General features: G+C 30.2%; 3 protein-coding genes across 7 annotated transcripts in view; all 3 read left to right on the top strand.

Moving 5' to 3' along the window:
* LOC145331603 (uncharacterized) overlaps positions 1–23,224 on the top strand; it is a 140,564-nt gene that overhangs the window by 98,835 nt on the left and 18,505 nt on the right. The window lies entirely within an intron of this gene.
* Positions 2,912–6,669, top strand: LOC145331604 (uncharacterized). 2 transcript variants are annotated; one of them, XM_080176364.1, is made up of 5 exons: positions 2,912–3,071; positions 3,404–3,534; positions 3,860–3,983; positions 4,309–4,387; positions 4,653–6,669. In XM_080176364.1, the coding sequence occupies exons 2-5, from the start codon at positions 3,413–3,415 to the stop codon at positions 6,662–6,664; spliced, it is 2,337 nt and encodes a 778-aa protein (XP_080032490.1). In that variant the 5' UTR covers positions 2,912–3,071; positions 3,404–3,412; the 3' UTR covers positions 6,665–6,669. The 2 variants fall into 2 exon arrangements, with proteins under 2 accessions (XP_080032490.1, XP_080032491.1); XM_080176365.1 differs by having other exon boundaries at positions 2,921–2,940.
* LOC145331201 (uncharacterized) lies at positions 7,178–23,223 on the top strand. The gene is made up of 8 exons (XM_080175821.1): positions 7,178–7,326; positions 7,660–7,783; positions 8,586–8,664; positions 9,138–10,615; positions 14,745–14,863; positions 15,151–15,271; positions 15,479–15,578; positions 17,701–23,223. Exons 1-8 carry the CDS (start codon positions 7,211–7,213, stop codon positions 19,860–19,862), a joined length of 4,299 nt encoding a protein of 1,432 aa, XP_080031947.1. The 5' UTR covers positions 7,178–7,210; the 3' UTR covers positions 19,863–23,223.

Here is a 23,224-nt window from a genome sequence, read left to right as displayed (position 1 = left end):
TCATATAAAAATAAACAAAGCATTATGAATAAAAAACTATTGTTTAAAGGAAATAAATCGAATCGGCATTAAAATTGACCCCTGTAAAAATTTTTAGATTAAGTCTTATAACATAAAATTTGAAATTTGAATCATAAAACTATCTATTATTGCCCTATCACAAACCACGTGCGTAAAAAACCGACGATTTATGAAAAGGAAAAATATATAAAGAAAATGCTATAAAATTAAAACATACTGATGAAAAAATTTAAGGGAGTGGGAGGGAGGGAAAAATAAATTTTTAGAAAAAACTTAAACGATTAATATCACAAGCGACTTTGTAGCATAAATCTATGTTTCAACTATCCTTTATTCTTTATTCTTTCACTTTTGTATTTAGATGTTGTTCGTTCAATGGTCAGATAAAGAATGAAGTAAAACAGCGAGCTTTCTCTCGGCCCCTGTAGTCCGAGTGTAAGTGTGTGTGTGCGTGTGTGTGTGTATGACTACTTGCTTTCGCGCTCAGCTTGACAACAACCACCCCTCGTGGTTTTAATCTAAACTTGTACCGTTCCGTCTCACAATCTGCCTACCGCAATTGAGAAACTTATCTGGCCTGTACCGCCATACGTAGAGTCCTCCTCTACTACCACTCAGTTAAGAGTATATAAACGTGCCTGTACATCATTGTCGGCCCCTGCCGCTTCATATAGCCTGTATATCATTTATAATGCACGAATACGCCGCAAGAGGTACTCCCTCTATACTACGTCTCTCTACCGCCATCTAACGGCCGTAGCTGACAACTAAGGTTAATTTAATTTTTTCTGTCTGCTAACTCTCCAGGCTTTCTACATCAGCCCTTTTACTTTTTATTTAATACTACGAGCGAATTTTTTCACATAATTCGCTTAAGATCTCTCAAACTGTGTCACTTTAGACTTCTCATATTAACTTTTTATCCTTGTCTTTCCACGTTTTATTCCGAACGACCTGGGCCGCTTGCCAAAATGCTCCTAGAGACACGTTTAATGTATTTTTTGAAATTCCACCATATTGCACAACAAATACCAATTTTCTTTTTCGTTTTAATACTTCAATGAAAACCTCACATTATTATTTCATAGCTTGAATTCCAGAAAAATCCGTTTGGAACGTGTACCTACTCAATTTTGTCATATTGTCCGAAGCTCGATCGAAATAAAACGCGGAAAGACTCGGAACGAGTAAATCTGTTCCATCTAAAGTAACCCAGAAGTTTCGAGAATGGTAAATTTAAAGGATTTATAGGAACAGAATAAGTTCTTTGTCTTATGTGCTTCATTCGAAATCGTTTAACAAATTTTCGTTCATCAATCTTAAATAAGCACATTTTCGATAGAAAATTTTCGATAAAAATTCACAGTTGAACGCTTATTCGTACAATTGAAACGTTCGTTTGTCGATTTTTTACGAAAACGTGCTTAATTTTGAATCTTAGGTAATTCTGATTTACATACCACTATCTAAACTGAAATATTTTATCCTTATAAAAAACCATTCTCGAAACTTAAATCTACTTTCTCATTTAAAAAGATTAATTCACTTTACATATACAATTAATATTATCGTTTCATAAAGGATTGCGAAACTAATGCTACAAAAAATAAATTTTTAGAAAAAACTTAAACGATTAATATCACAAGCGACTTTGTAGCATAAATCTATGTTTCAACTATCCTTTATTCTTTATTCTTTCACTTTTGTATTTAGATGTTGTTCGTTCAATGGTCAGATAAAGAATGAAGTAAAACAGCGAGCTTTCTCTCGGCCCCTGTAGTCCGAGTGTAAGTGTGTGTGTGCGTGTGTGTGTGTATGACTACTTGCTTTCGCGCTCAGCTTGACAACAACCACCCCTCGTGGTTTTAATCTAAACTTGTACCGTTCCGTCTCACAATCTGCCTACCGCAATTGAGAAACTTATCTGGCCTGTACCGCCATACGTAGAGTCCTCCTCTACTACCACTCAGTTAAGAGTATATAAACGTGCCTGTACATCATTGTCGGCCCCTGCCGCTTCATATAGCCTGTATATCATTTATAATGCACGAATACGCCGCAAGAGGTACTCCCTCTATACTACGTCTCTCTACCGCCATCTAACGGCCGTAGCTGACAACTAAGGTTAATTTAATTTTTTCTGTCTGCTAACTCTCCAGGCTTTCTACATCAGCCCTTTTACTTTTTATTTAATACTACGAGCGAATTTTTTCACATAATTCGCTTAAGATCTCTCAAACTGTGTCACTTTAGACTTCTCATATTAACTTTTTATCCTTGTCTTTCCACGTTTTATTCCGAACGACCTGGGCCGCTTGCCAAAATGCTCCTAGAGACACGTTTAATGTATTTTTTGAAATTCCACCATATTGCACAACAAATACCAAGATTTTTAGAAATGTCGTCTTTATGTTGGATATTTACTTCTCTGTCAATTTTCCCCACTCTTTTATAAACATATTTTTGTAATTTGCTTAGTTATTCTAAAAGTTTTATTTCTAAAAACACGTCATTTTTATTTTCATTTTAATTCAAAAAGTGTTATGACTATTTTTAAAAGTAAAGATTATGAAAAAATGGTTTCTTTTAGGGAAAATTTATAGCATTTAATTTTTATGAAGAAGAATTTGCGGCATCCTCGCCTAGGTTGTTTACAAACATATATTTACCAATAAAAGTGAAATTTTTATATTTTTTTATGGAAATTGATATAGAAAAGTCATATTTTTGTACATTTTTAATTTACCGCAAACTTTTTTTGTTATCCACAGTTTAGTCCACATATACATATATGATTTATAAATTTTGTTTAGGAAATTATGTTTTGCTGTAAAGATTTCTTAATCCAATAATAAAAATATATTTTTTGTGTAAATAAAATTTCAGAAATTACAATGGTAAGTCAACTTAGAGAATGAGGTATGATGTAATAAAGCCAGGCTCTGTCCACAAGAAAGAAATCATTGAATTTTTAAAACAAAAGACAAAAAAAAGAATATGGGAAAGAGCAATATTACATGAATTTTTGAAAGAAACTACGAAAATCGCAGATAGATGAATAGCTAGATAATCCCAAAAAGATGTTCTAATAAGTTCTTTTTCCTGTGCCTTAAATCGACGGAAATCTAATTTTGATACTATTACTACTCACTAAAAGTTTAAAAATCGGCTCATAAACACCAAAGATACGTAGAAGTTAGTAAGTTAAAAGCAGATGGATGTTATATATGCTTAAATATGCTCTATAATAAGTAAAAAATAAAAATTCACCAAAAATGCAACTTTTCCACATTATTTATATCAAAGTTAATGTTAAGGGTTCCTTTGCTAAAGTGACACTCTGAGGTAAAACGCTAAAGAAACTTTAATTTTTTTATATTAGTGCAGAATAATGAGTTCTGAATCAGCAAGTGTAATATTGAAGACAGAGTTAAATGAGGAACATGAGGAGGACTTTTCCTTCAAAGATTTCGATCAAAGTGAAGTGAAAGTCGAAGCAATTGAAAATTTCAGGTAGTCAAAAGGTTATAATACTTCAGTTATTATCATCAATTTATCGTCCAATTTATTAACCCCTAAGATCCAATTTACAATAATCCTTGTATTTTTTCACTATACGTGAAACAATTAGATACCTTTATTAGGTGTTTTCCCTCAAGTGCCTTGTTGAGCACAGACCAACCCTTTAGTTTTGAAGTAGATTAATAAGTTTTCGTTTTTGTTTATTACTTTAGGTCAGGTAATTTCAATTTATTAAGAAAGAAAGGCAACCCCCCCATCTTCTTTAATTCAGTCTAGTGTTTGATATCTTTAAGGGAAACCACCTCTTTTTCTTTAGTGGATTGACTGAGAAGCTTGAGCTTGCCCAAGACTTGACCAAAGAAGCTGTTCAAATTTGTCAATTAATGTGTTTGGATAGCCAAGAGGGGAAATTAGACAGTAAAGAACAATGGTTTCATAATGTAAGTATTAAAGATCATATGCTAATGTGGAAGAATTTAAATTGTGAGTTATTTCATATCAATTTAGCTATTAGGATCGAGTATTTATAGATGTAAAACTTTTAACAATAGTTTATTTATTGTTTTGTTTAAAGTAGGATAAGCAATTTTTATTAAATCCTCATCGAATAAATTTTAACTTTTATTTGAGTTTAGGATTTCTAATATATAGTATTTATAGTTTATACCTATATCCTTTACCATAAAATTAAAGTAAGAACAAGCCTAAGCTTTATTATTTGAATTATTTAAGTATTATTCTTAATTTTTTATTGTATTTTTTAAGGTTGTTGATCCATTAGTACAAATAATTGAACTGTTTTCCTCTTCAATAAACTCTTTCCAAAATTATTTCAAACTTGAAGGAAAAAGATAACATAGCTACTATCTATTTGTCCTTCTTTGTAAAATGAAGGACAATTATGTTCATAAGTAGTGCAGACGAAGTAACAATATTTTAGATTTAAGAAAAAGGAAATACAATTCTAAAAAAGCAAACTTATGATATTTTATCTAGGGTAATAAATATTTTTAAATTATATAATCTAATTTGCGTAAAGATCTTTATTAATGTGTGGGTGTGATTTTAGAAATATTTGAGTTCAGCTAAAGTTATCTTTTGAAAAATAGAAAAATGTTCAATTACGGCAGAAAATCTCAAAAGTGAAGACACCGAAAGTAAATCTAGAGAAAATAATAAATCTATAAAAGATGAATCTGTATACTTGAATGACTTAGATTCAAAGTTGGATGTTGCAAATAGTGAAGATAGTTTTGACAATTATTCTGACCAAGAAGATTATGGTGAAAATATAAATTCAGCACCAAGGACACCTAAAAATCTTCCATGTAAACCCTGCGACATAATTTTTGATACTTACAAGGAGTTTGATTCTCACAATTGGGAATTTCATAAAATGAAACCTTTTTGTAATATATGTGGCAAAGTTTTTAAGATGAGAATAAGTATTATTAAGCACAAAAAGTTACATAAGACAGGAAAGTTATTACAACAACTTTATTGTAAAATTTGTCAAACAGGTTATGAGAACTTTGAAACTTTTGACAAACACAATCTGGAAGTTCATCAAATTCAACCATCTTGTGATATTTGTGGGAAAGTTTTCAAACAAAGAATTGAACTATGGAATCACAAGCAGGAACACAAACAAGAAAAGTCCCTTTCCTGTGATATCTGTCAAATATATTTCAACTCCTACACATCATTCGACACACATAATCTAAAAATTCATCAGCTTAATCCCTCTTGTGAAATTTGTGGAAAAGTTTTTTCCCACAGGAGTGATATTAGAAGACATAGAAGAAAACATACTGGGGTCAAAAAGATATTGAAATGTCAAGATTGTGGAAGGGCTTTTTATGAAATGTTTTATTTGAAAAGACACCAAGAAAAGATTCATGGCAAAGAGATATCCGAAAATACAAACTTAGATTATTTTGATTCTGATAATATAAGCATTGAGAAAAATGGATTTCATAGAGATGAGAAAATAGAAAATAAAGAAATTGTTGGGGAGATAAAACGTAGGGAAAGTGCTACTATAATGAACTCAAGATCAAGAAAGCCAAAAAATATACCTTGTATCACTTGTCACATGTTTTTTGACACTTTCAAAGACTTTGATGCACACAATTGGGATGTACACCAAACTAAACCTTCATGTGAGATATGTGGCAAGTTTTTTTCAACTAGAAAGATTATAACAAAACACAAAAAGTTACATGTAAATGGACAGGCCCAAAAGCAAATTCCTTGTGATTTATGTCAAATGGTTTTTATAACTTATAAAGATTTTGATGATCATAACTTAGAAGTTCATAAAATTAAACCATCATGTGAGATTTGTGGTAATGTTTTCAAGACAAGAATGAATTTAAATAAACACAAAGAATTACACAGTGAAGAAGAATCACCAGAGAAACCATCACAAGAAAAAAATTTACAAAATAAAACTATTGAACCAGTTGATTTGTCAAAAACTTGTATCAATTGTCAGATAAAATTTATTACGTACAAAGAATTGGATGCACATAATTGGGAAGTTCATCAAATAGAAATACCATGTGATATTTGTAAACAACTTTTTAAAAGTAGAAAGGAATTATGGAGTCACTCAAGAAAAGAACACAAGAAAGAAAAGAAAAATGAGAAATCATTTCCGTGTGAAGTCTGCGGGAAGAAATTTTTTAATATGTCCCATCTAAAGGTTCATCACATGGTACACACTGACGAGCGGCCGTTTTTGTGTAACAATTGTGGACAAGGATTTAGATCAGCATTCCAACTAAAGCAACATGAAAGAATTCACACCGGAGAAAAGCCTTATGCATGTGAATTATGCAATAAACGTTTTAGACTGAAAGAAATTTTAAACAATCACATGAGAATGCACACAGGAGAGAAACCATTTTCTTGTGAAGACTGTGGAAGCTCTTTTAAACAAAGATGTGATTTGACAATTCATAAAAGAATACATACAGGCGAGAAGCCATACTCATGTGATCTGTGCCAAAAAGCTTTCTATTCTAGTTCTGAACTAACAAAGCACATTAAAACTTCTTCACATTTGAATATGATTAAAACTCCTAAGGTGGATGCAGGAAGTGATGTTATGGAATAAAAAATTCGTTTGCTTTTTTCACATGGACTCCAATTTATATGAATTAAAATTAGTCAATAAAGCCACCAATGATAAGAGCGGCTGAATTAAGAAATTATGGTCTATAACTGCTGGGGCTTTCGATCTATAATAATATCTTTATTCTAGTTTTTTTCTTTTACTTATCTAGTCAAACAATCAAGCCAGTCCATTTAACCTTAATGCAGGGGTGTATATTCTGCACGAGATCGCCTGTTAAGGCTGGGTGAATAATGATGTGTGAGATGGGGGGAAGAAAAAAAAAGATATCCGAAACTTTTTTCCCATTATTTTCCCCATCCTAGGGGAAAAAAACTAGAAAATAGATAAAAATAAGAGTACTGTAAACATTTTCAAATTTTTCCCCCTTCCTTGGGGAGGAAAAAAACTAAAATATTTTGCAGCAGAAGAAAAAATGAATCTTGTGCAGAATCTATATCCCGCGGCCCTAATGTAATCTAAGCATAATATATCCATTAAGAATTGTAGGTAGGTATAATTAATACTTTAACATTTTCAGAAAATAAAATGAGCACTGATGAAATCAGTGGATTTCTAAAGACTGAATTTATTGAGGAATTTGAACAGAATGAAGTAAAAGTTGAGGTTGTTGATACAAAACAGGACAATCAAGAAAATTTTAGGTGCTTTTGATATATTTAAGATTTATGAATAATATGTTTAAATACCCACTTTTTACTGGCGACCACATCATGAATTTGAATGTCCATTTATCTACAGCATCACAAGACACTTGAACCTATCTATAATTTCACTACTTCTTAAAGCTAAATTTGTATGTGGATATGAGTTCTTGTTCTTGGTTCATAAAATCCCAACACATTTTAAATAAATGTTATAAAATCTACAAATAATTTACGCATATTTAGCCTATACATTATTATTATTAATTTTTTTTTCACAGTTGAAGCATAAATATAACTAGTTAAATATTATTAAAAAGCATTAAATTTTAGTGAGTTGACCCAAAAGCTGGAATTAGCCAAAGATATGACCTCCGACGCGGTTCAAATTTGTCAAGTTATATTTAATGACAAAGATTGTTGGGAAGTTGAAAGTGTAGAAAAATGGATTGATAATGTAAGTAAAATTTCTTTTTTTTCTACGGTCTAAAATCTAAATTAATGTTAACATCAAGGATGGCAACACCCATAAAAGCGATGCTCTCTAGTTGCGCATCAAGTCTAAGCATTGTTAGAACTTCGGTTTGTCAGAAGCGCTTTCAGGGTCAAAGTGTTTTTTTTTCAGTGAGAACTTGATTATTTTGACTTCTATTTAAGATATGCAGCTGAACATTTTGGTAAAGATTTATATTTCGGATTCTGAAATTTCTTAGGGAAAAATCTTTGTTTTTAAATTACTTTATAATTCGTTTTTTCCTGATTTTTCCCCAATAGTTTTATATATCTATGCTTGGCTTCTATTGGATGATTTCATTCTTTTTATTTAGGGAATTATTTTAATTAGACTTTTGATGCAATCAGATGAACTCGTACTTGTTTTTATTCTGTATATGACAATAATAAACTGAACCGAACCAAATTAATATTTCTCTATTTCAGGGGTGTGTATTCAGCATAAGATTAATTTTTTCCCCTGCTGCAAAATTTTTTATTTTTTCCCCCTCTTAGTTTTTTTTCCAGCAAGGAAGGGGATAAAATGGAAAAATATTTCAAAACTCTTTATTTTATTTATATTATCCCCCCTGCCACATATTCTTTTATTTTTTTCACCAAAGAGGGAAGAAAAATGGAAAAAGGCTTTCCGTTCTCTAAATTTTTACATTTTTTCCCCCCAACCCAATATTTTTTTTTCACCCTCCCCCCCCCCCCCCTCAGCAGGGTCAAATTTGTAGAATATACACCCCTGCTCTATTTTCTAGGTAACTGAACCGTTGTTGAAAATCATTGACTTGTTTTCTTCTTCAATCAATTCCTTCCACGAACTCTTAAAACTGCAAGGAAAATGATAATATTTAAAAACCTACCTAGGTAGTTACTCTTAAACTTGTATGTGTATGTTAATCCGCCCATGAAACTGAATTATGAATTTGCAACCTTAATATAACGGCATACCTAAAAAGTAAAGAAATGATCAGTTTATCAGAAAATATCAGCTTAGACACAATTTTTCTTGTTATACCCAAGAAATAACAAATAGTATAAATTCATCACAACTTGAACTAATCCTATCCTCCTATTAAAGTAGCAAGCTTTTTTTATCTGAAGCTTAAGATTTCGATACCTTCTGAAGTGATTGTACACAGGGAAGCTTCACAAAGGTCTAAAGATGGTTTTATGCTATGTTTATTTTAAACCTATGGTTGTTTTAAGTTATATTTCAGTCCCCTTTTTACTCTTTTAAATAAAGATCCCTTAAAGGCTAGGGTTGTAGCCGCAAGTACTTTATCAATTATTATTTTCATTTTCTTTAGAAAAGTGTTTGATAAGTGAAGAAATTTTAAAATATGAAGATATGACAACTATAAAAGACGAATCTATTCACGGCATAGAAGATTTCGAGAAAAATGATAATTTAGAAGATTTTTTTGACGCTGGTGCTTCTGATTTGGAAGATAATGACATGACAAGTTCAAGGACAACAGAAAATGGAAGAATTAAGAATTATCCCAAAAATGACAGTGATAAAAAGAGATCAAGACTAAAGAAAAAACTTAATTGTAAATCTTGTAAAAAGTATTTTTTGAAGTATACAGAGTTTGACCAACATAATTTGGAAATTCACCAGATTAAACCATCTTGTGGTATTTGTGGCAGGACTTTTAAGAACAGAGGAGATATGGGAAGACACAAACAGTCACATAATCAAGGGAAGATTAAACAAATCGCCTGTAACAAATGCAATATTAATTTTGATACTTATATTAAGTTTGATGCACATAACTTAAAAATCCACGAAATTAAACCTTCTTGTGATTTATGTGGCAAGTCTTTTAACAACAGAAATGATATAGGTCGACATAAAAAGAAACATTCTGGTAAAAAGCCTTACAAATGTGAAAATTGTGGTCGAGATTTTGCATGCAAATTCTCCCTGAAATCCCACATGAAATGTGTACATGAAAAAAATGCAGTTCCAAAAATACTTTTCTGTGACTCTTGCGATATTAATTTTTATACCTATACAGAGTTTGATAAGCACAACTTTGAAGTTCATCAATTAAAACCAACTTGTGAGGTCTGCGATAAATCCTTTACAGATAGATATGTCATGGAAACACATAAAAAGTTGCACAACAAAGGAAACTCACGAGTGAACTTAATCTGTGAAATTTGTCAACAGGTTTTTTATTCTTACAAAAATTATGATGTTCATAATATAGAAGTGCACCAAATAAAACCATCTTGTAATATATGCCATAAAGTTTTTAAATCAAGAAAGGATCTTTGGTCTCATAACAGGGTACACAAAGAAAGAAAAATAGAAAAGTCATTTCCATGTGAGATTTGCGGGAAAAAGTTTCAAAATTCCGGAAACCTTAAAGAACACCAACTTGTCCACACTGGGGAGAAATCATTCTTGTGCAACAATTGTGGCAAGGCCTTTGGAACTATTGCTAAATTAAAATCACATGAAACAATACACACAGGAGAAAAGCCATATTCTTGTGATGTATGCAACAAACAATTTAGACTAAAGGTGATATTGAATAATCACATGAGAAGTCATACAGGTGAGAAACCATTTTCATGTGAAGATTGTGGAAGCTCATTCCGGCAGAGATGTGATTTAACTGTACACAAGAGAACTCATACGGGTGAAAAACCATATTCATGTGAGCTGTGCCGAAAATCTTTTTATTCTAGCTCTGAACTATCTAAGCATAACAAAACTTCGTCTCATTTAAACATGATGAAGACGCCAAAAGTTGACGAGGATAGTAAAAAAATGACTTGATGATTGTTACCTGTGTTGTAGTTAATTTTAGTTCATAATAACCAAAAAAAGGGTATTAGTAACATTTTTTCAAATTGGGCAAAAAATGTTGTATTTAGTTTTTTATAAAGTATTTTTATATTGTTCCACTCTAAAACAACAAATCTTCGCTTTAACTAAATTATTGTCTGGTATAAACCTATAAGACACCACTAACAAAAGTATATCTACACATTTGTTTATGAAATATAAGATTAATATTGATAGCCTTGGTGAACTTTAAATATCTTTAATACCTAATATATGTATCCTTTCTTTTTGGCAATTAAAACTTAAAAATGGTTTTTATATATTAAAACATTATGTTTTGAAGCAACAATACCTTTAATGGTTATACAATATACATATACTGAAATAAACAAGATCACCTATAATTGGTGTTTTTTAAGCAAAAAATAGCTGCATTTTGAGATTTCTACCATAATCACATTTTCAAACCTTGTTTTCGATCAATGCTTTATCTCATTTTATTATTTATTTAATTTTAAATTAATATCTTTTTCAGAAAATATAATGAAATTGAATGCACTGAAGATGAAAATAAGTTAACTTTCAGCAAGAAGATCCTGATAGGTATGTGGATAATTTACATATTGCATCATTTTGAACTAATGTTTGATCAGAGATGTATTATCTGAATAAGATTCTTTTTTTTTCCCAGTTGCAAAATATATAAATTAATTTTTCCATGTTTTCAGTCTTCAATTTTCAATTACTTTCATTCTCATTTCATTTTCTTGTTTTAAAATTTTGACTTTTTTTCAGCACTCCACAATACCATCATGAATATATGATCTTACTGTGTATAATTTATTGTTATTTACATACAGGGCGACCACTGCATACTATATATACTATATAGGATGAATTTGGATACTATATCATACTATATGACAAAAATTTACTATATATACTATATATTATTACCTTTATTTGACCAAAATTTACTATATATACTATATAATATTATATTTTTATAACAAAAAACGGATTTTGTGACAACACCTCTTTAGTGTTTTGTCTTATTTTCACAGTAGGTTTTCTCCTATTTCTAGCCCCTGCGGGGCAATCATTAACCTTTATCTTACCTAACCTAACCTATCAAAAGCTACTTTGATATGATGAAGCTTCCATTAATCTTACCATATTACGAAATTGCCAATTATGACCAATAAGGGGGGTAAAAAAAATTGCGGCGCGCTTCGCGCGCCATTTTATCCCTCCAAAACCAAATTTTCCCCCCTTAAATTTTTTTACCCCCCCCCCTCAAATGATTAAGCTTGGACGCCCCTGAGCATATAAATATATATCACATGATGTTCAGTAAAGTTTTTCATTTTTTTGTGTATACTTCCTTAACTAAAAGACACCAATATTTTTGTTTAAAGGGGGTGTAAAATTTTCTAGGAGCGTTTCGCGCACCGCCCTAACAAGAGGTGATAATAAAGGCATATAATAAACTGAAAAACTATTGTTACTTAACAAATAGACACACATCCTTCTACTTTTATATAGCTTTAATCAAATAGTAGCAAAATATTTTATATTATTTATTTTATTTTATCAAATTCAATAATGAAAAAAAATTGATATACTAATTTTAAGGTAGGAGCCGGAGCCGTATTTCCAAATACGGCTCGCCGGAGCCGCATCAAAATTATACGGCTCCGACACCCTGGTTAGAGGTCTATTTATTTAACAGAATATGCATTTACTTGGATAATATTAACATATCGGGATCCAAGTTCAGGTTCATTCAGAACAGGCAAAAGACTCAAATTTCTTATTTGAAGAGTTCAAGTTCAGGCCTCCAGGTTTTCTCTGGACAGAGTCAGTCTACATGGAGGCCTGCAGCACCTGAACCTGGAGGTAAATTGTATTTTTTCTTTAGATATGTAAATAACATCTAAAAAGAAGGTGTTTTATAAACTAACCTCTAACTACATAAATAAGAAATTTTGATTTTTACCTGTCAAGAGTCCACCTGGAGGCCTGCAGCATCAAAACCTGGAGGTCGATTGTCATTTTTTCTTTAAACATATAAATAGCATCTATAAAGATGCTTATGTTGTTTAATAAACCTCTAACTCCTTAAATTTAAAATTTTTATTTTATTCGTGTACAGAGTCCACCTGGAGGCCTGCAGCTCCTAAACCTGAAGGCCAATTTTATTTTTTCCTTCAAATATATAAAGAACATCCAAATATAAGCTCATTTTGTTAACAAATATACCATTAACTGTTCAATTGAGGGAAGTTTGATTTTTACCTGTCCAGAGTCTGCAGGACCAGAACATAGAGGTCGATTTAATTTTTTTTTCTTCAGTTATGATAAAGGGTGTTAAAAAAAAAACCGATCGCTTCACTCTTTTCAATATAAACCCTACAATTTTGGTCAAAAACTAACAAAAAATGACCCAATTCATGTCCAAGCAATGACAATGAGAAAACACTATTGAACTTTGATTGATACTCACCTTTCCTGAGCACTACAGCTCGAATCCTAGCCCTTGTGGAAAATTTTTCCTTACATGGAGAGTGCATATTTTATTACAAATTTTTACAGTTTTGTCTTTTTAAAAAAAGAATTAATTGTCTAAAGTACTTGAAATCTTGTAGATAGACCCCATAATGTTCAGAGTTTTTGATGAGGCATATAAAGACCTTTCTATAGACGCCTTAACCAGATTTCTAGCTCAATCCTTGTCAATTTGGCATCAATTAGACAGAACCATCACACTTTGAGACATGAAGGCTCTGTCTTTAAAAAAAAAAGAACAAACCGCCTTAAGTACTTAAAATCTTGTAGATAGACCCCATAATGTTTAGAATTTTTGATGGGGCATGTCAAGATCTTCAAGATCTTTCTATAAACACCTTAACCAGGTTTCTAACACAACCTTAGCCATTTTGGCACCAAAAAGAAAAATCTGCCAAACATCAAGGACTAGAGAGACCTTTCATGTCTCAATGTTTGAAGGGTCTGTCTTTTTTATGCCAAATTGGCTAGGATTGAGTTAGAAACCTGGTTAAGGTGTCAATAGAAAGGTCTTTACATGCTCCATCATAAACTCTGAACATAATGGGGTCTATCTACACAATTTATAGTATTTAAGACGATTTGTTGATTTTTAATCTCCATGTAAGGAAAAATTCTCCACAAGTGCTAGGACTTGAGCTGTAGTGCTCAGGAGAGGTAAGTAGAAATCAAAATCAATAATGTTTTCTAATTGTCATGGCTTGGACATGATTTGGGTCATTTTTTGTTAGTTTTTGACCAAAACTGTAGGGTTTATATCAAAAAGAGTGAAGCGATCGGTTTTTTTTTAACACCCTTTATGTTAATCCAAAAAGCTGCATATTCTTATTTATAAGTTGACCTCTAACTCTTCAAATAAGAATTTTTTACCTGTCCAGAGTGGACATGGAGGCCTACAGGACCAGAACTTAGAAGCCAATTTAAATTTTTTCTTCAGATATGTTAATAGCATTCAAAAAGATGCATATTCTGTTTTATCAGTTGGCCTCTAACTCTTCAAATAAAAAAATATCTAACCTGTCCAAAGTGGACCTGGAGGCCTGCAAGACCAGAACTTGGAGGTCTATTTAAAAATTTTCTTCATTTATGTTAATAACATTTTAAAAAGATGCATATTTTGTTTTATAAGTTGATCTCTAACTCTTCAAACAGAAATTTAAATTTTTTACTTGTCCAGAAACCACCTTTCAGATAGCCTGCAGCAACTGAACCTGAGACCTATCCAAAAAATGATTAAATATATGTGAAATACTAACCAAAAGTAAACTTTTATCCTAAATAACCTATAGTCTCACATTAATACCTAGCCTAATAATCACAGAGTAAGCCCTTTATATGTGAAATTGCTTTGATAACAGCTATGCTTTGAGTTATTATTGATGATGTATATACTATGTATTACTTAATTATTCTAAGTCCGATACTATATCATACTATATGAGATTAAAAAAATATACTATATATACTATATGGATTAAAAAATATACTATAAAAATACTATATTTTTTTTGTTTTGGAGTGGTCGCCCTGTACATATTTATTCTAGGAAACCAAGATGGCGGCTACTGAGATATATTTCAAGACAGAGTACACTGATGATCAAGATTTAGAAATAGAAGATGTTAAACACAAAATTAGTGGCAATACTGAACACATTGATTACAGGTTAAGATATTTATTTTGTTTCATTAGATAAGATTACAATAACCTTAGACTTCTTGGCTCTCTGCATTTGACTTGTTTCAACTCACTACCTTCATTTGTGAATATGGGGCCGGTGGGAAGTTCTGACACTTTTGCGTAAACAGTGATTTTAGGCAATGTCTTAGGAGTGAGAGGATAGGTTATTTCGCAAAAAGCCATCAACCTATTTTTAATAAATTCTCAGAAGTTTTGGCAATATCTGAATTTTAGTTTCAGATTTGTTTTTTAATGAAAATTTTTAATTTCAGTGAGTTGACACAAAAACTTGTCCAAGCCAAAAGTATTACCAAAGAAGCTGTTCAAGTTTGTCAAAACATATTTCGTGAAAATGGAGGGGAAGTAGAAAATGGAGATCAATGGTGCGAAAATGTAAGGTTTAAAAAAAAAATTAATAACTAAATCTGCAACTGTGTCACAAAATTGATTACTATGTGACATGGGTGTATATTCTGTACAATATTATTTTTTTCCCCGACTGCAAATTAAAATTTAAATTCTTTTTGTAACCTTCCCACATATTTTTCCCCCTCTTAAATTTGTAATATAACCTGATATTTATAACTTTGTTTAATTAAGATTGTTGAACCTTTGGTACAAATTCTGGATTTATTTTCCTCTTCTATGAACAAATATCGAAGTTTTTTGAAGTCTCAAGAAAAACATATCATCCAAGAAGGTATGAAATATTCAATATTTTCCATTTATCAATCTTTAACAAATGGATAGTTGCACGAAGTGTATTTAAAGAGTTAAGGTACTTAGAGTAGTGAACTTTGATATGTCTTAGAAAAATATATTAGGCATTGGATAGATATGATTATGTGTTAAAGAATTTTTAACATTGACCTGACCGAACTTTTTTTATTTGACAATATCTAAAGAACTTAAAGTGATTTGCCACATAAATTACATGAGATTGAGAATGGTCAATTTTTTTCCTAATATCAATGTATACCCAAAACATATGCCGCATATTTCACAAGATTTATAGAAAAATTTAACAGGGGTTCTCCTTGGAGCAAGTTAATTAAAAAACATAAAAAATAACGTCCGGTTCTTCATATAACAGGTTTTATATAGAAACTTTTTAAAAATAAAGGAAACCGTCCGGTTTACTTACGATATACTATACACATTATCTCACGCGGAAATATCAACTAACCATACAATATATATAGAGGTATATATATACAACGTGTTTCAGAAAAAAAATGCGTTTTCAAGTTTTGGGAATCAACCAGAAGGAGCATGAAAAAATAATTATAGGTCCATATTCTCTGTAAAAATGCACATAACATTTACTTAAGGTGGTTTTCGATATCTCTAAAAATGTGGCTGTACTGATAGGTACATGTAGGTTAAAAATGCCTGATCCTAAATCTGTAACAACAATGAGATTCAATTAACTTATCTTTTTTGCAACATATAGGCTAAAAAGTTCAATATTAAAGTAATAAAAGGTTAAATCAATGTCCGCATTTGAGATTTTTTACATATTTTCTTTTTTTTGGCTACATGCACAGAGCTTTTTGGTTTTCTCGGAATTTAGTTTTTATTTCTCTATTGCAAAGGCACTTTTTATAAAAAAAAATCTCTTTTAATTCCATGCGCATTGATAAATAAAACAAGTCACTTTTTAATTCATTTCAATATCTTAAAAAATAAGCAAGCTATCTTTGTTTGAAAATGTCGTTAAAAGTGCTTTTATTTATATTATATTAATTTGGTTAATATGTCACAAATGTAAAATCAAAAGGGATTAAGAGATTAAAAGGGGAGGAGTAGGAGGAACGGTTATGAGAGCATAATTTAATGATCATAATTGAATCGTAATTAAAGCAAAAATAAAATTGGTTATTTATTCTTTAAAAAGCATTATTGAATTAGATTTTAAATGTAATTATTAGAATATTTGGTTGAGCATGCTATAATGTCGTTTCAAAGTAAAGAGAAATATTTAATTGGACGTTATAGCCCTAAATTCTACAAGAATAAAGCAACACATATACATTTTGAATTCTTTAAGCTCTAAAAAGCGCTATTGTTTCAAGAGATATTAAAAAACACCTTTTATAAAATTGATCCATATTTTTATAGATATTAAGAATATATAATTATTTCTTTCATACTCCTACTGGTTGTTTCCCAAAACCGGAAAACGCAGATTTATTTGAAACACCTTGTAAATTGGGAGAAGATTTTTAAGTAACCCCTGTTTAATTTTTTAAATAACTCTTCTGAAATATGCGGCAAATCATTCTCTAATACTGGTGTTTTGGGTATACATATTAGGGAAAAAAAGTAGACCATTCTCCTGTAATTTATGTGGCAAATCACTTTAACTTTTTAAGAGATTGTCAAATAAAAAGTTCGGTCAGTTCAAGTTTAAAATTCTTTAACACATAATCATATAATTTATTCTACTAAGACTTATAAAAGTTCACTACTCTAAGTACTGGTCATTCTTTGTTATGTGTTTTTGTTCTATTAACTAGTAAATGCTATCTAAAGTTTTTTTTTGATAAAAAAGTTTTCGCCATATATAACATGTAATGAAGTTGAAAATAAAAATAAAAATAAAAACTTATTTTTGGAGGAAAATTCCTGGTCAAATCTCTTAATTTCAAACAGTAACTTTATATTATGCATTACTACGTTATTTAAAATAGAAAAAACTTACAGTTCACTATTTTTTTTAAATGCACTTTGTGCAACTATCCCTTTTCTTTAATTATTATTTTGTTTGCATATTTTTCTTGGTTTGCAAAACTACCTATTCATTTTTACTTTATTTTTAGGTTTTGATACTGAAACAAAAACAACAAGTAAAGAATGTCAAGTATTACATGATAATATCAAATCACTTAAAAATGAATCTCTTAATTGGACTGATGATTATAATTGCAAACTTATCAACAGCAATCAGATCCCTGAAACAGCTACATATGAATTAGATCCAAATGATTACAATGATGTTAATGAATGCAAGTTTGAATATATTGATGAAGATCATGTTGACAATGAACAAAACACTGATTCTCTCTATAAAAACTTGGCAAAAAAATGCATTATTTGTAAAGTTGAGTTTAATTCTTTCAAAGATTATGATCAACACAATTGGGAAATTCACCAGAAGACACCTTTTTGTGATTTATGTGGCAAATCTTTTAAGTATAGACGCGGAGTGATAGAACATCAAAAGTTGAAGGGACATAAGAAGATACCTATTGGATGGAAGCTATTTAAATGCAAAAGATGTGATGAGGCTGCCTTGGAAAATGTTACTTTTATTTCTTTTATAGAATTTTGTCTCCATAACTTGGAAGTTCATAAAAATGATGACAATCCAGATTTTGATGAAGATTGTGTTAACAATGAACAAAACACTGAATCTGAGTACAAAAACTTGGCAAAAAAATGCATCATTTGTAAAAAAAAGTTTAAATCTTTCAAAGAATATGATCAACACAATTGGGTAAATCACCAAAAGAGACCTTTTTGTGATTTATGTGGCAAGTCTTTTAAGTTTAGAAATCATGTGTATAATCACCAAGATTTAGAGGGACATAAGAAGATACCTAATGGATGGAATCCATTTATATGCGGAATATGTGATGAGTCTGCCTTGGAAAAGGTTTCTTTCAATTCTTACATAGAATTTTGTTCCCACAATTGGAATGTTCATAAAAATGATTGTTTCAAAAATGAATCTCTCAAATCAGATGAAAATGAATCTTCTTTTAATAGTACTGATGATTTTGATTGCAAAGCTATCAAGAGCAATCAGGTCTTTGAAAAAGATACAAAGGAATCAGAATCAAATGACTATGAAGGTGATTTTAATGACAGCAATTTTAATCATAATCTAAATATTGATGAAGATTTTGTTAAAAATGAACCGGCCATTGAAGGTGACTTTGGAAATTTGGCCAAAAAATGCTTCATTTGTAATATTAAGTTCAATATTTACAAAGATTATGATCAACACAACAGGGAAGTTCACAAGAAGAGACCTTTTTGTGGTTTATGTGGCAAGTCATTTAAGAATAGAAAAGTTGCTGTATCACATCAAAGGTTAAAGGGACATAAGAAGATACCTTTTGGTTGGAAGCCATTTAAATGCGAAAAATGTGATGAGTCCTCTTTGGAAAAGGTTTCTTACAATTCTTTCATAGAATTTTGTTTCCATAATTGGAAAGTTCACCAAAATGATTGTAGACTCTCAACTAAATGTTTGAATTGCAATATATGTAATGAGGAGTTCTCAAGTTCTAAAAAATTGGATGTACACAACTGGGAAGCTCACCAGATAAGACCTTGTTGTGATATTTGTGGTAAGAAATTTAAGACAGGAAAACAAATGAAAAAGCACAAATTGTTACATAATCCAGAACGTGATCCCATTCAATGCCATGACTGTGGGGAATTTTTCAAAAGTAAGCATGCTCTAGTGTATCACAGGAGAATAAAGCATGAAAAGCAAAAGATTGAGAACAAATATTCATGTGAAATATGCGGGAAAAATTTGATCACTAAAACAGGTTTTGAGCAGCACAAACTGAACCATATGAGTAGGGAGAAGTCATTTTTGTGCAACATATGTGGAAAGAGTTTTTTTACACCACATAATTTAAAGAAACATTCAATGTACCACACGGATGAAAGACCATTTTCTTGTGTAAACTGTGGTATAAGTTTTAAAGTTAAATATGATCTAAAAAGGCACATGATAATACACACAGGTGAAAGACCATATTCATGTGATGTTTGCAGCAAAACATTTAGGCAGGTGGGAGATTTAACAATTCACAAAAGAAAACACACAGGAGAGAAACCATTTTCTTGTGAATTATGTCAGAAAGCATTCTATTCAAGTAACGATTTGAATAAGCATAAAAAAACATCTGAACACTTGAATATGATATCTAAGATTGATATTAAAACCCTTGAGGAACTTTAGATCTTTGAATATTTTATCTTTGTATATTTATAGATGTATATTTTAGTTTTGTTATAGCAATTAAAGTTATGGGAAGCTACTACCGATCTTGTAGCATACATGTAGATTGTAGAAGCTTTAGCTTAATACATGTCCACTTATATTTTTGCAATCCTCTATGTTTTTTTTTTATAGAAAAATTAATAGATTTTCTTTTTAGTCATTAAAAAATATGGTTGCTTTAAGAAGCGTTGTGTAACAAAAATTTTTCTTGATTTACAATAAAAATTAAAAATCGAGGTTATAGAAACTGTACAGCAATATAACTGCTATTTATCAGGGCAATTTCTATTCAGTTATCTTAATCTTAATAAGATATATATGAGATTGATTTTTAATATTTTTACTTTGGTTATAGACTTATGGTACTGATAGACGTTTTTTAAAACATAATTTTCTCACTTTCAGGAAGAAAAAAAAATTCTTTATAGATTCTATACACAATATAAACGTCTACAGTTATATGCTTCTATAGTAACTTTTGGCATAACAGGGAAATGTTTTATAGAAAAATATTGAAACCAAAAATATTTTTAGAAAATAGGTTTCACATAATATTTGAGATTTCTTCATGATTAAAACAGTAATCATATTGTTTTTTACATTTATAGATGTTAAAAATTAAGCTTTTCAATTTTCTTTTAAACCCCTTTTAATATATATTTCGTTTCATTTATTATTATGTTGATTTTATATGCAAAAAATCATTTTTATCCAAACATAATTTTTGGCTTTAAAGGGTTAACTTGAAAAAAAAGTAAGAAAATGTTAATGCAATGTAACAGATATTTTTTAAACACAAGAAACAATAATGTATTTTCAACTGCATTGTTTTGTAGTTTATAATCTGACTGAAGCATATTTGTTCATAATTTTTCGTTCTTTACATGTTATGTAAGTATTATTATTTTATTGTAGTATCTATTGTATATATTGTATGAACACTCTGTTTTTCTAAACTTTTGATTATAAGCTTCCCTATTTGTTATATTTTGGTGATTTGTGATTGGCTAGTTACAATTCTTTAAGTAGATAAAATATTTTTTTAGTGGAATAAAGAATCACTAAAAAAACTATCTCTTTTGCAAGATTTTAATGTTATCACATTATTTCAATTTCAAAAGAAAGCCCATATTTTACCCAATGGTATCTACAACAGAAGTTTTCTTGATTTTTTGTTTAAAAGTTATAATCTTAAATTTTCCCATTATTTTACTTACAAAACAATTAAAGAGAAATAGTAATAATAGTTATTTCTTTCATCGTATTATAAACCGCTTTCCGCGGATATAGAATGTACAATTATAAGATTAAAACTAGTTTTTTTAGCCCCGAGTTGCCGAAGGCACGGGCTAAAAAAACTGGTTTTAATCTTGTGATTGTACATTTCTTTATTCGTAGAAAGCTGGATATAATACGATGATAGACATAGTTTTTCGTATGGATGAGAACCGGTTCCTATCAACCGGATTCGAAGGAATACGAGAAAATCTTTTAAATTTTTTTCATAAAAATCAAATAAGATGCTAAACTAAAAAAATGCTTTTAAATGCTGCTTATATTAACCCCTTCTAAATCACAGTTAAGTTTTGAATTAGCTACAGAAACACAGAAACCAAAATGTTGTTCAATAACGAGGTTGTAATGTAAACTATGTAGATCATGTAATAGAAGTATCATAAACAATTAGTAACACTTTAGACTGCTTTAAAATCATTTATAACCAAATTAAAATGGATATTTAGAACATAAAATTGAAAAAAATTCATATTTTGACGCATTAGTATATATATGTTTAATGTTAATATGTAGAAGTGAATTAGATAACACACTTATTGTTGGTATTTTTATAATGCTTGCTTTTCATGATCTTGCTCATATACATCTTCAAAAATAATTGTCATTGTGCTATTTTTATGTTTTTACTTTTTTCACAAATTAAAGGGAGGGGGGCATAATGACATTTTTTATTTTTAGGTTAGGTTAGGTAAGAAAAACCCTGCGGAAATGGGGTTTTTGGGCCTTTTTTGGTCTATTTTGGTATAGAAACTTACCTTTAATTGTTTTTTTTTTAGGTTTTTTCTTGAATACACTGTGTCTATTCCCAGGGGCATTATTTAAGATGATTCAGCAAGTCGGGGACCGACCTTTGTTGGTCTTGGGGGGTGCTTTCAGGGGTTAAGTGCATTTTTTCTAAAGTTTGTGTTGTTATATACCAAAATATCAGTTTTTTGAGTTTCGGTCCCCAACTTTATGAATCATCTTGAATAATGTCTTTATGAATAGATATAGTGTATTCAAGGAAAAAAACTTACGAAAAGCAATTAAAGTAAGTTTCTACATCAAAATAGTCCAAAATAGACCAAAAAGGCCTAAAAATCCCATTTCCGCAGGGTTTTCTTACCTAACCTAAAATTAAAAAGATGTAGTACCTATTGCACTTGGCTTATGTACCAAGTTACAAGAATCTAGCTCAATATTTGGACCATTTTTCTTATTGTTTAAGTTCAGATGTCATTACGCCCCCCCCCCCCTCTTTTAAAATGCTTTCTCGTAATTTATATGGCCTTTTGGACCTGCAAAAGGATTGTCTATCAATAGTATTTCTATAGCAATCACATTTTAATTTACTTTATAATTCCTGTTTCAGCTTTCTGTTGATTAAAGAGAAGTATGTACGAACGAGAGCAAGTGATTCTAAGCACCTTCCAGCAGTGATCCTAAATGTTTTTTTTTGTGAATTACTATGTTTATGTTTTATATCGTTATAACAATTTAAAAAAATAAGTTTCTTCGTGGTTTTATAAGAAAAGACTTCAAAATATTAGACGTTTTGGGGCTATATATCATCAAATATTTTGTTGAGTTCAAACTGCTGTGACACAAAAGTAAACTTTTTTAATGAAAAATGTTAATTTATAGAAAGGGATGGTAAATTGAATATTGTAAACTTTTTTATTAGTGTACTTTCGTAATTTACAGCATTTGATTATGTTTTGGCGTGTTATTTTATTTGAAACTTTAAACTCAACAAAACATTTGATGATCTTTCATCAAAAATGTTTAACATTTCAATGTTTTATTCAAAGAAAACCGTGGTGAAGCTCATTTTTTTTATTTAGTATAACTATACCAAACATAAGTTATAACCCTAGTATATTCACAAAAATATTTAGAATTACTGCTGAAAGGTGCTTAGAATCACTTGCTCGCGTTCGTGCATAGTCCCCTTTCAAGACCTCTACCATAGTCACCTCCCCCCTCCTCCCGTTCTTTTTTTTCTAGTTTTGTTCATATTATTTTTTTCAATTTATATTTTTTTT

The sequence above is a fragment of the Acartia tonsa genome, chromosome 11 (assembly GCF_053477335.1).
Source record: "Acartia tonsa isolate MP-2025a chromosome 11, ASM5347733v1, whole genome shotgun sequence".
Classification (NCBI taxonomy): domain Eukaryota; kingdom Metazoa; phylum Arthropoda; class Copepoda; order Calanoida; family Acartiidae; genus Acartia; species Acartia tonsa.
This window is presented reverse-complemented; position numbering and strand designations above follow the sequence as displayed.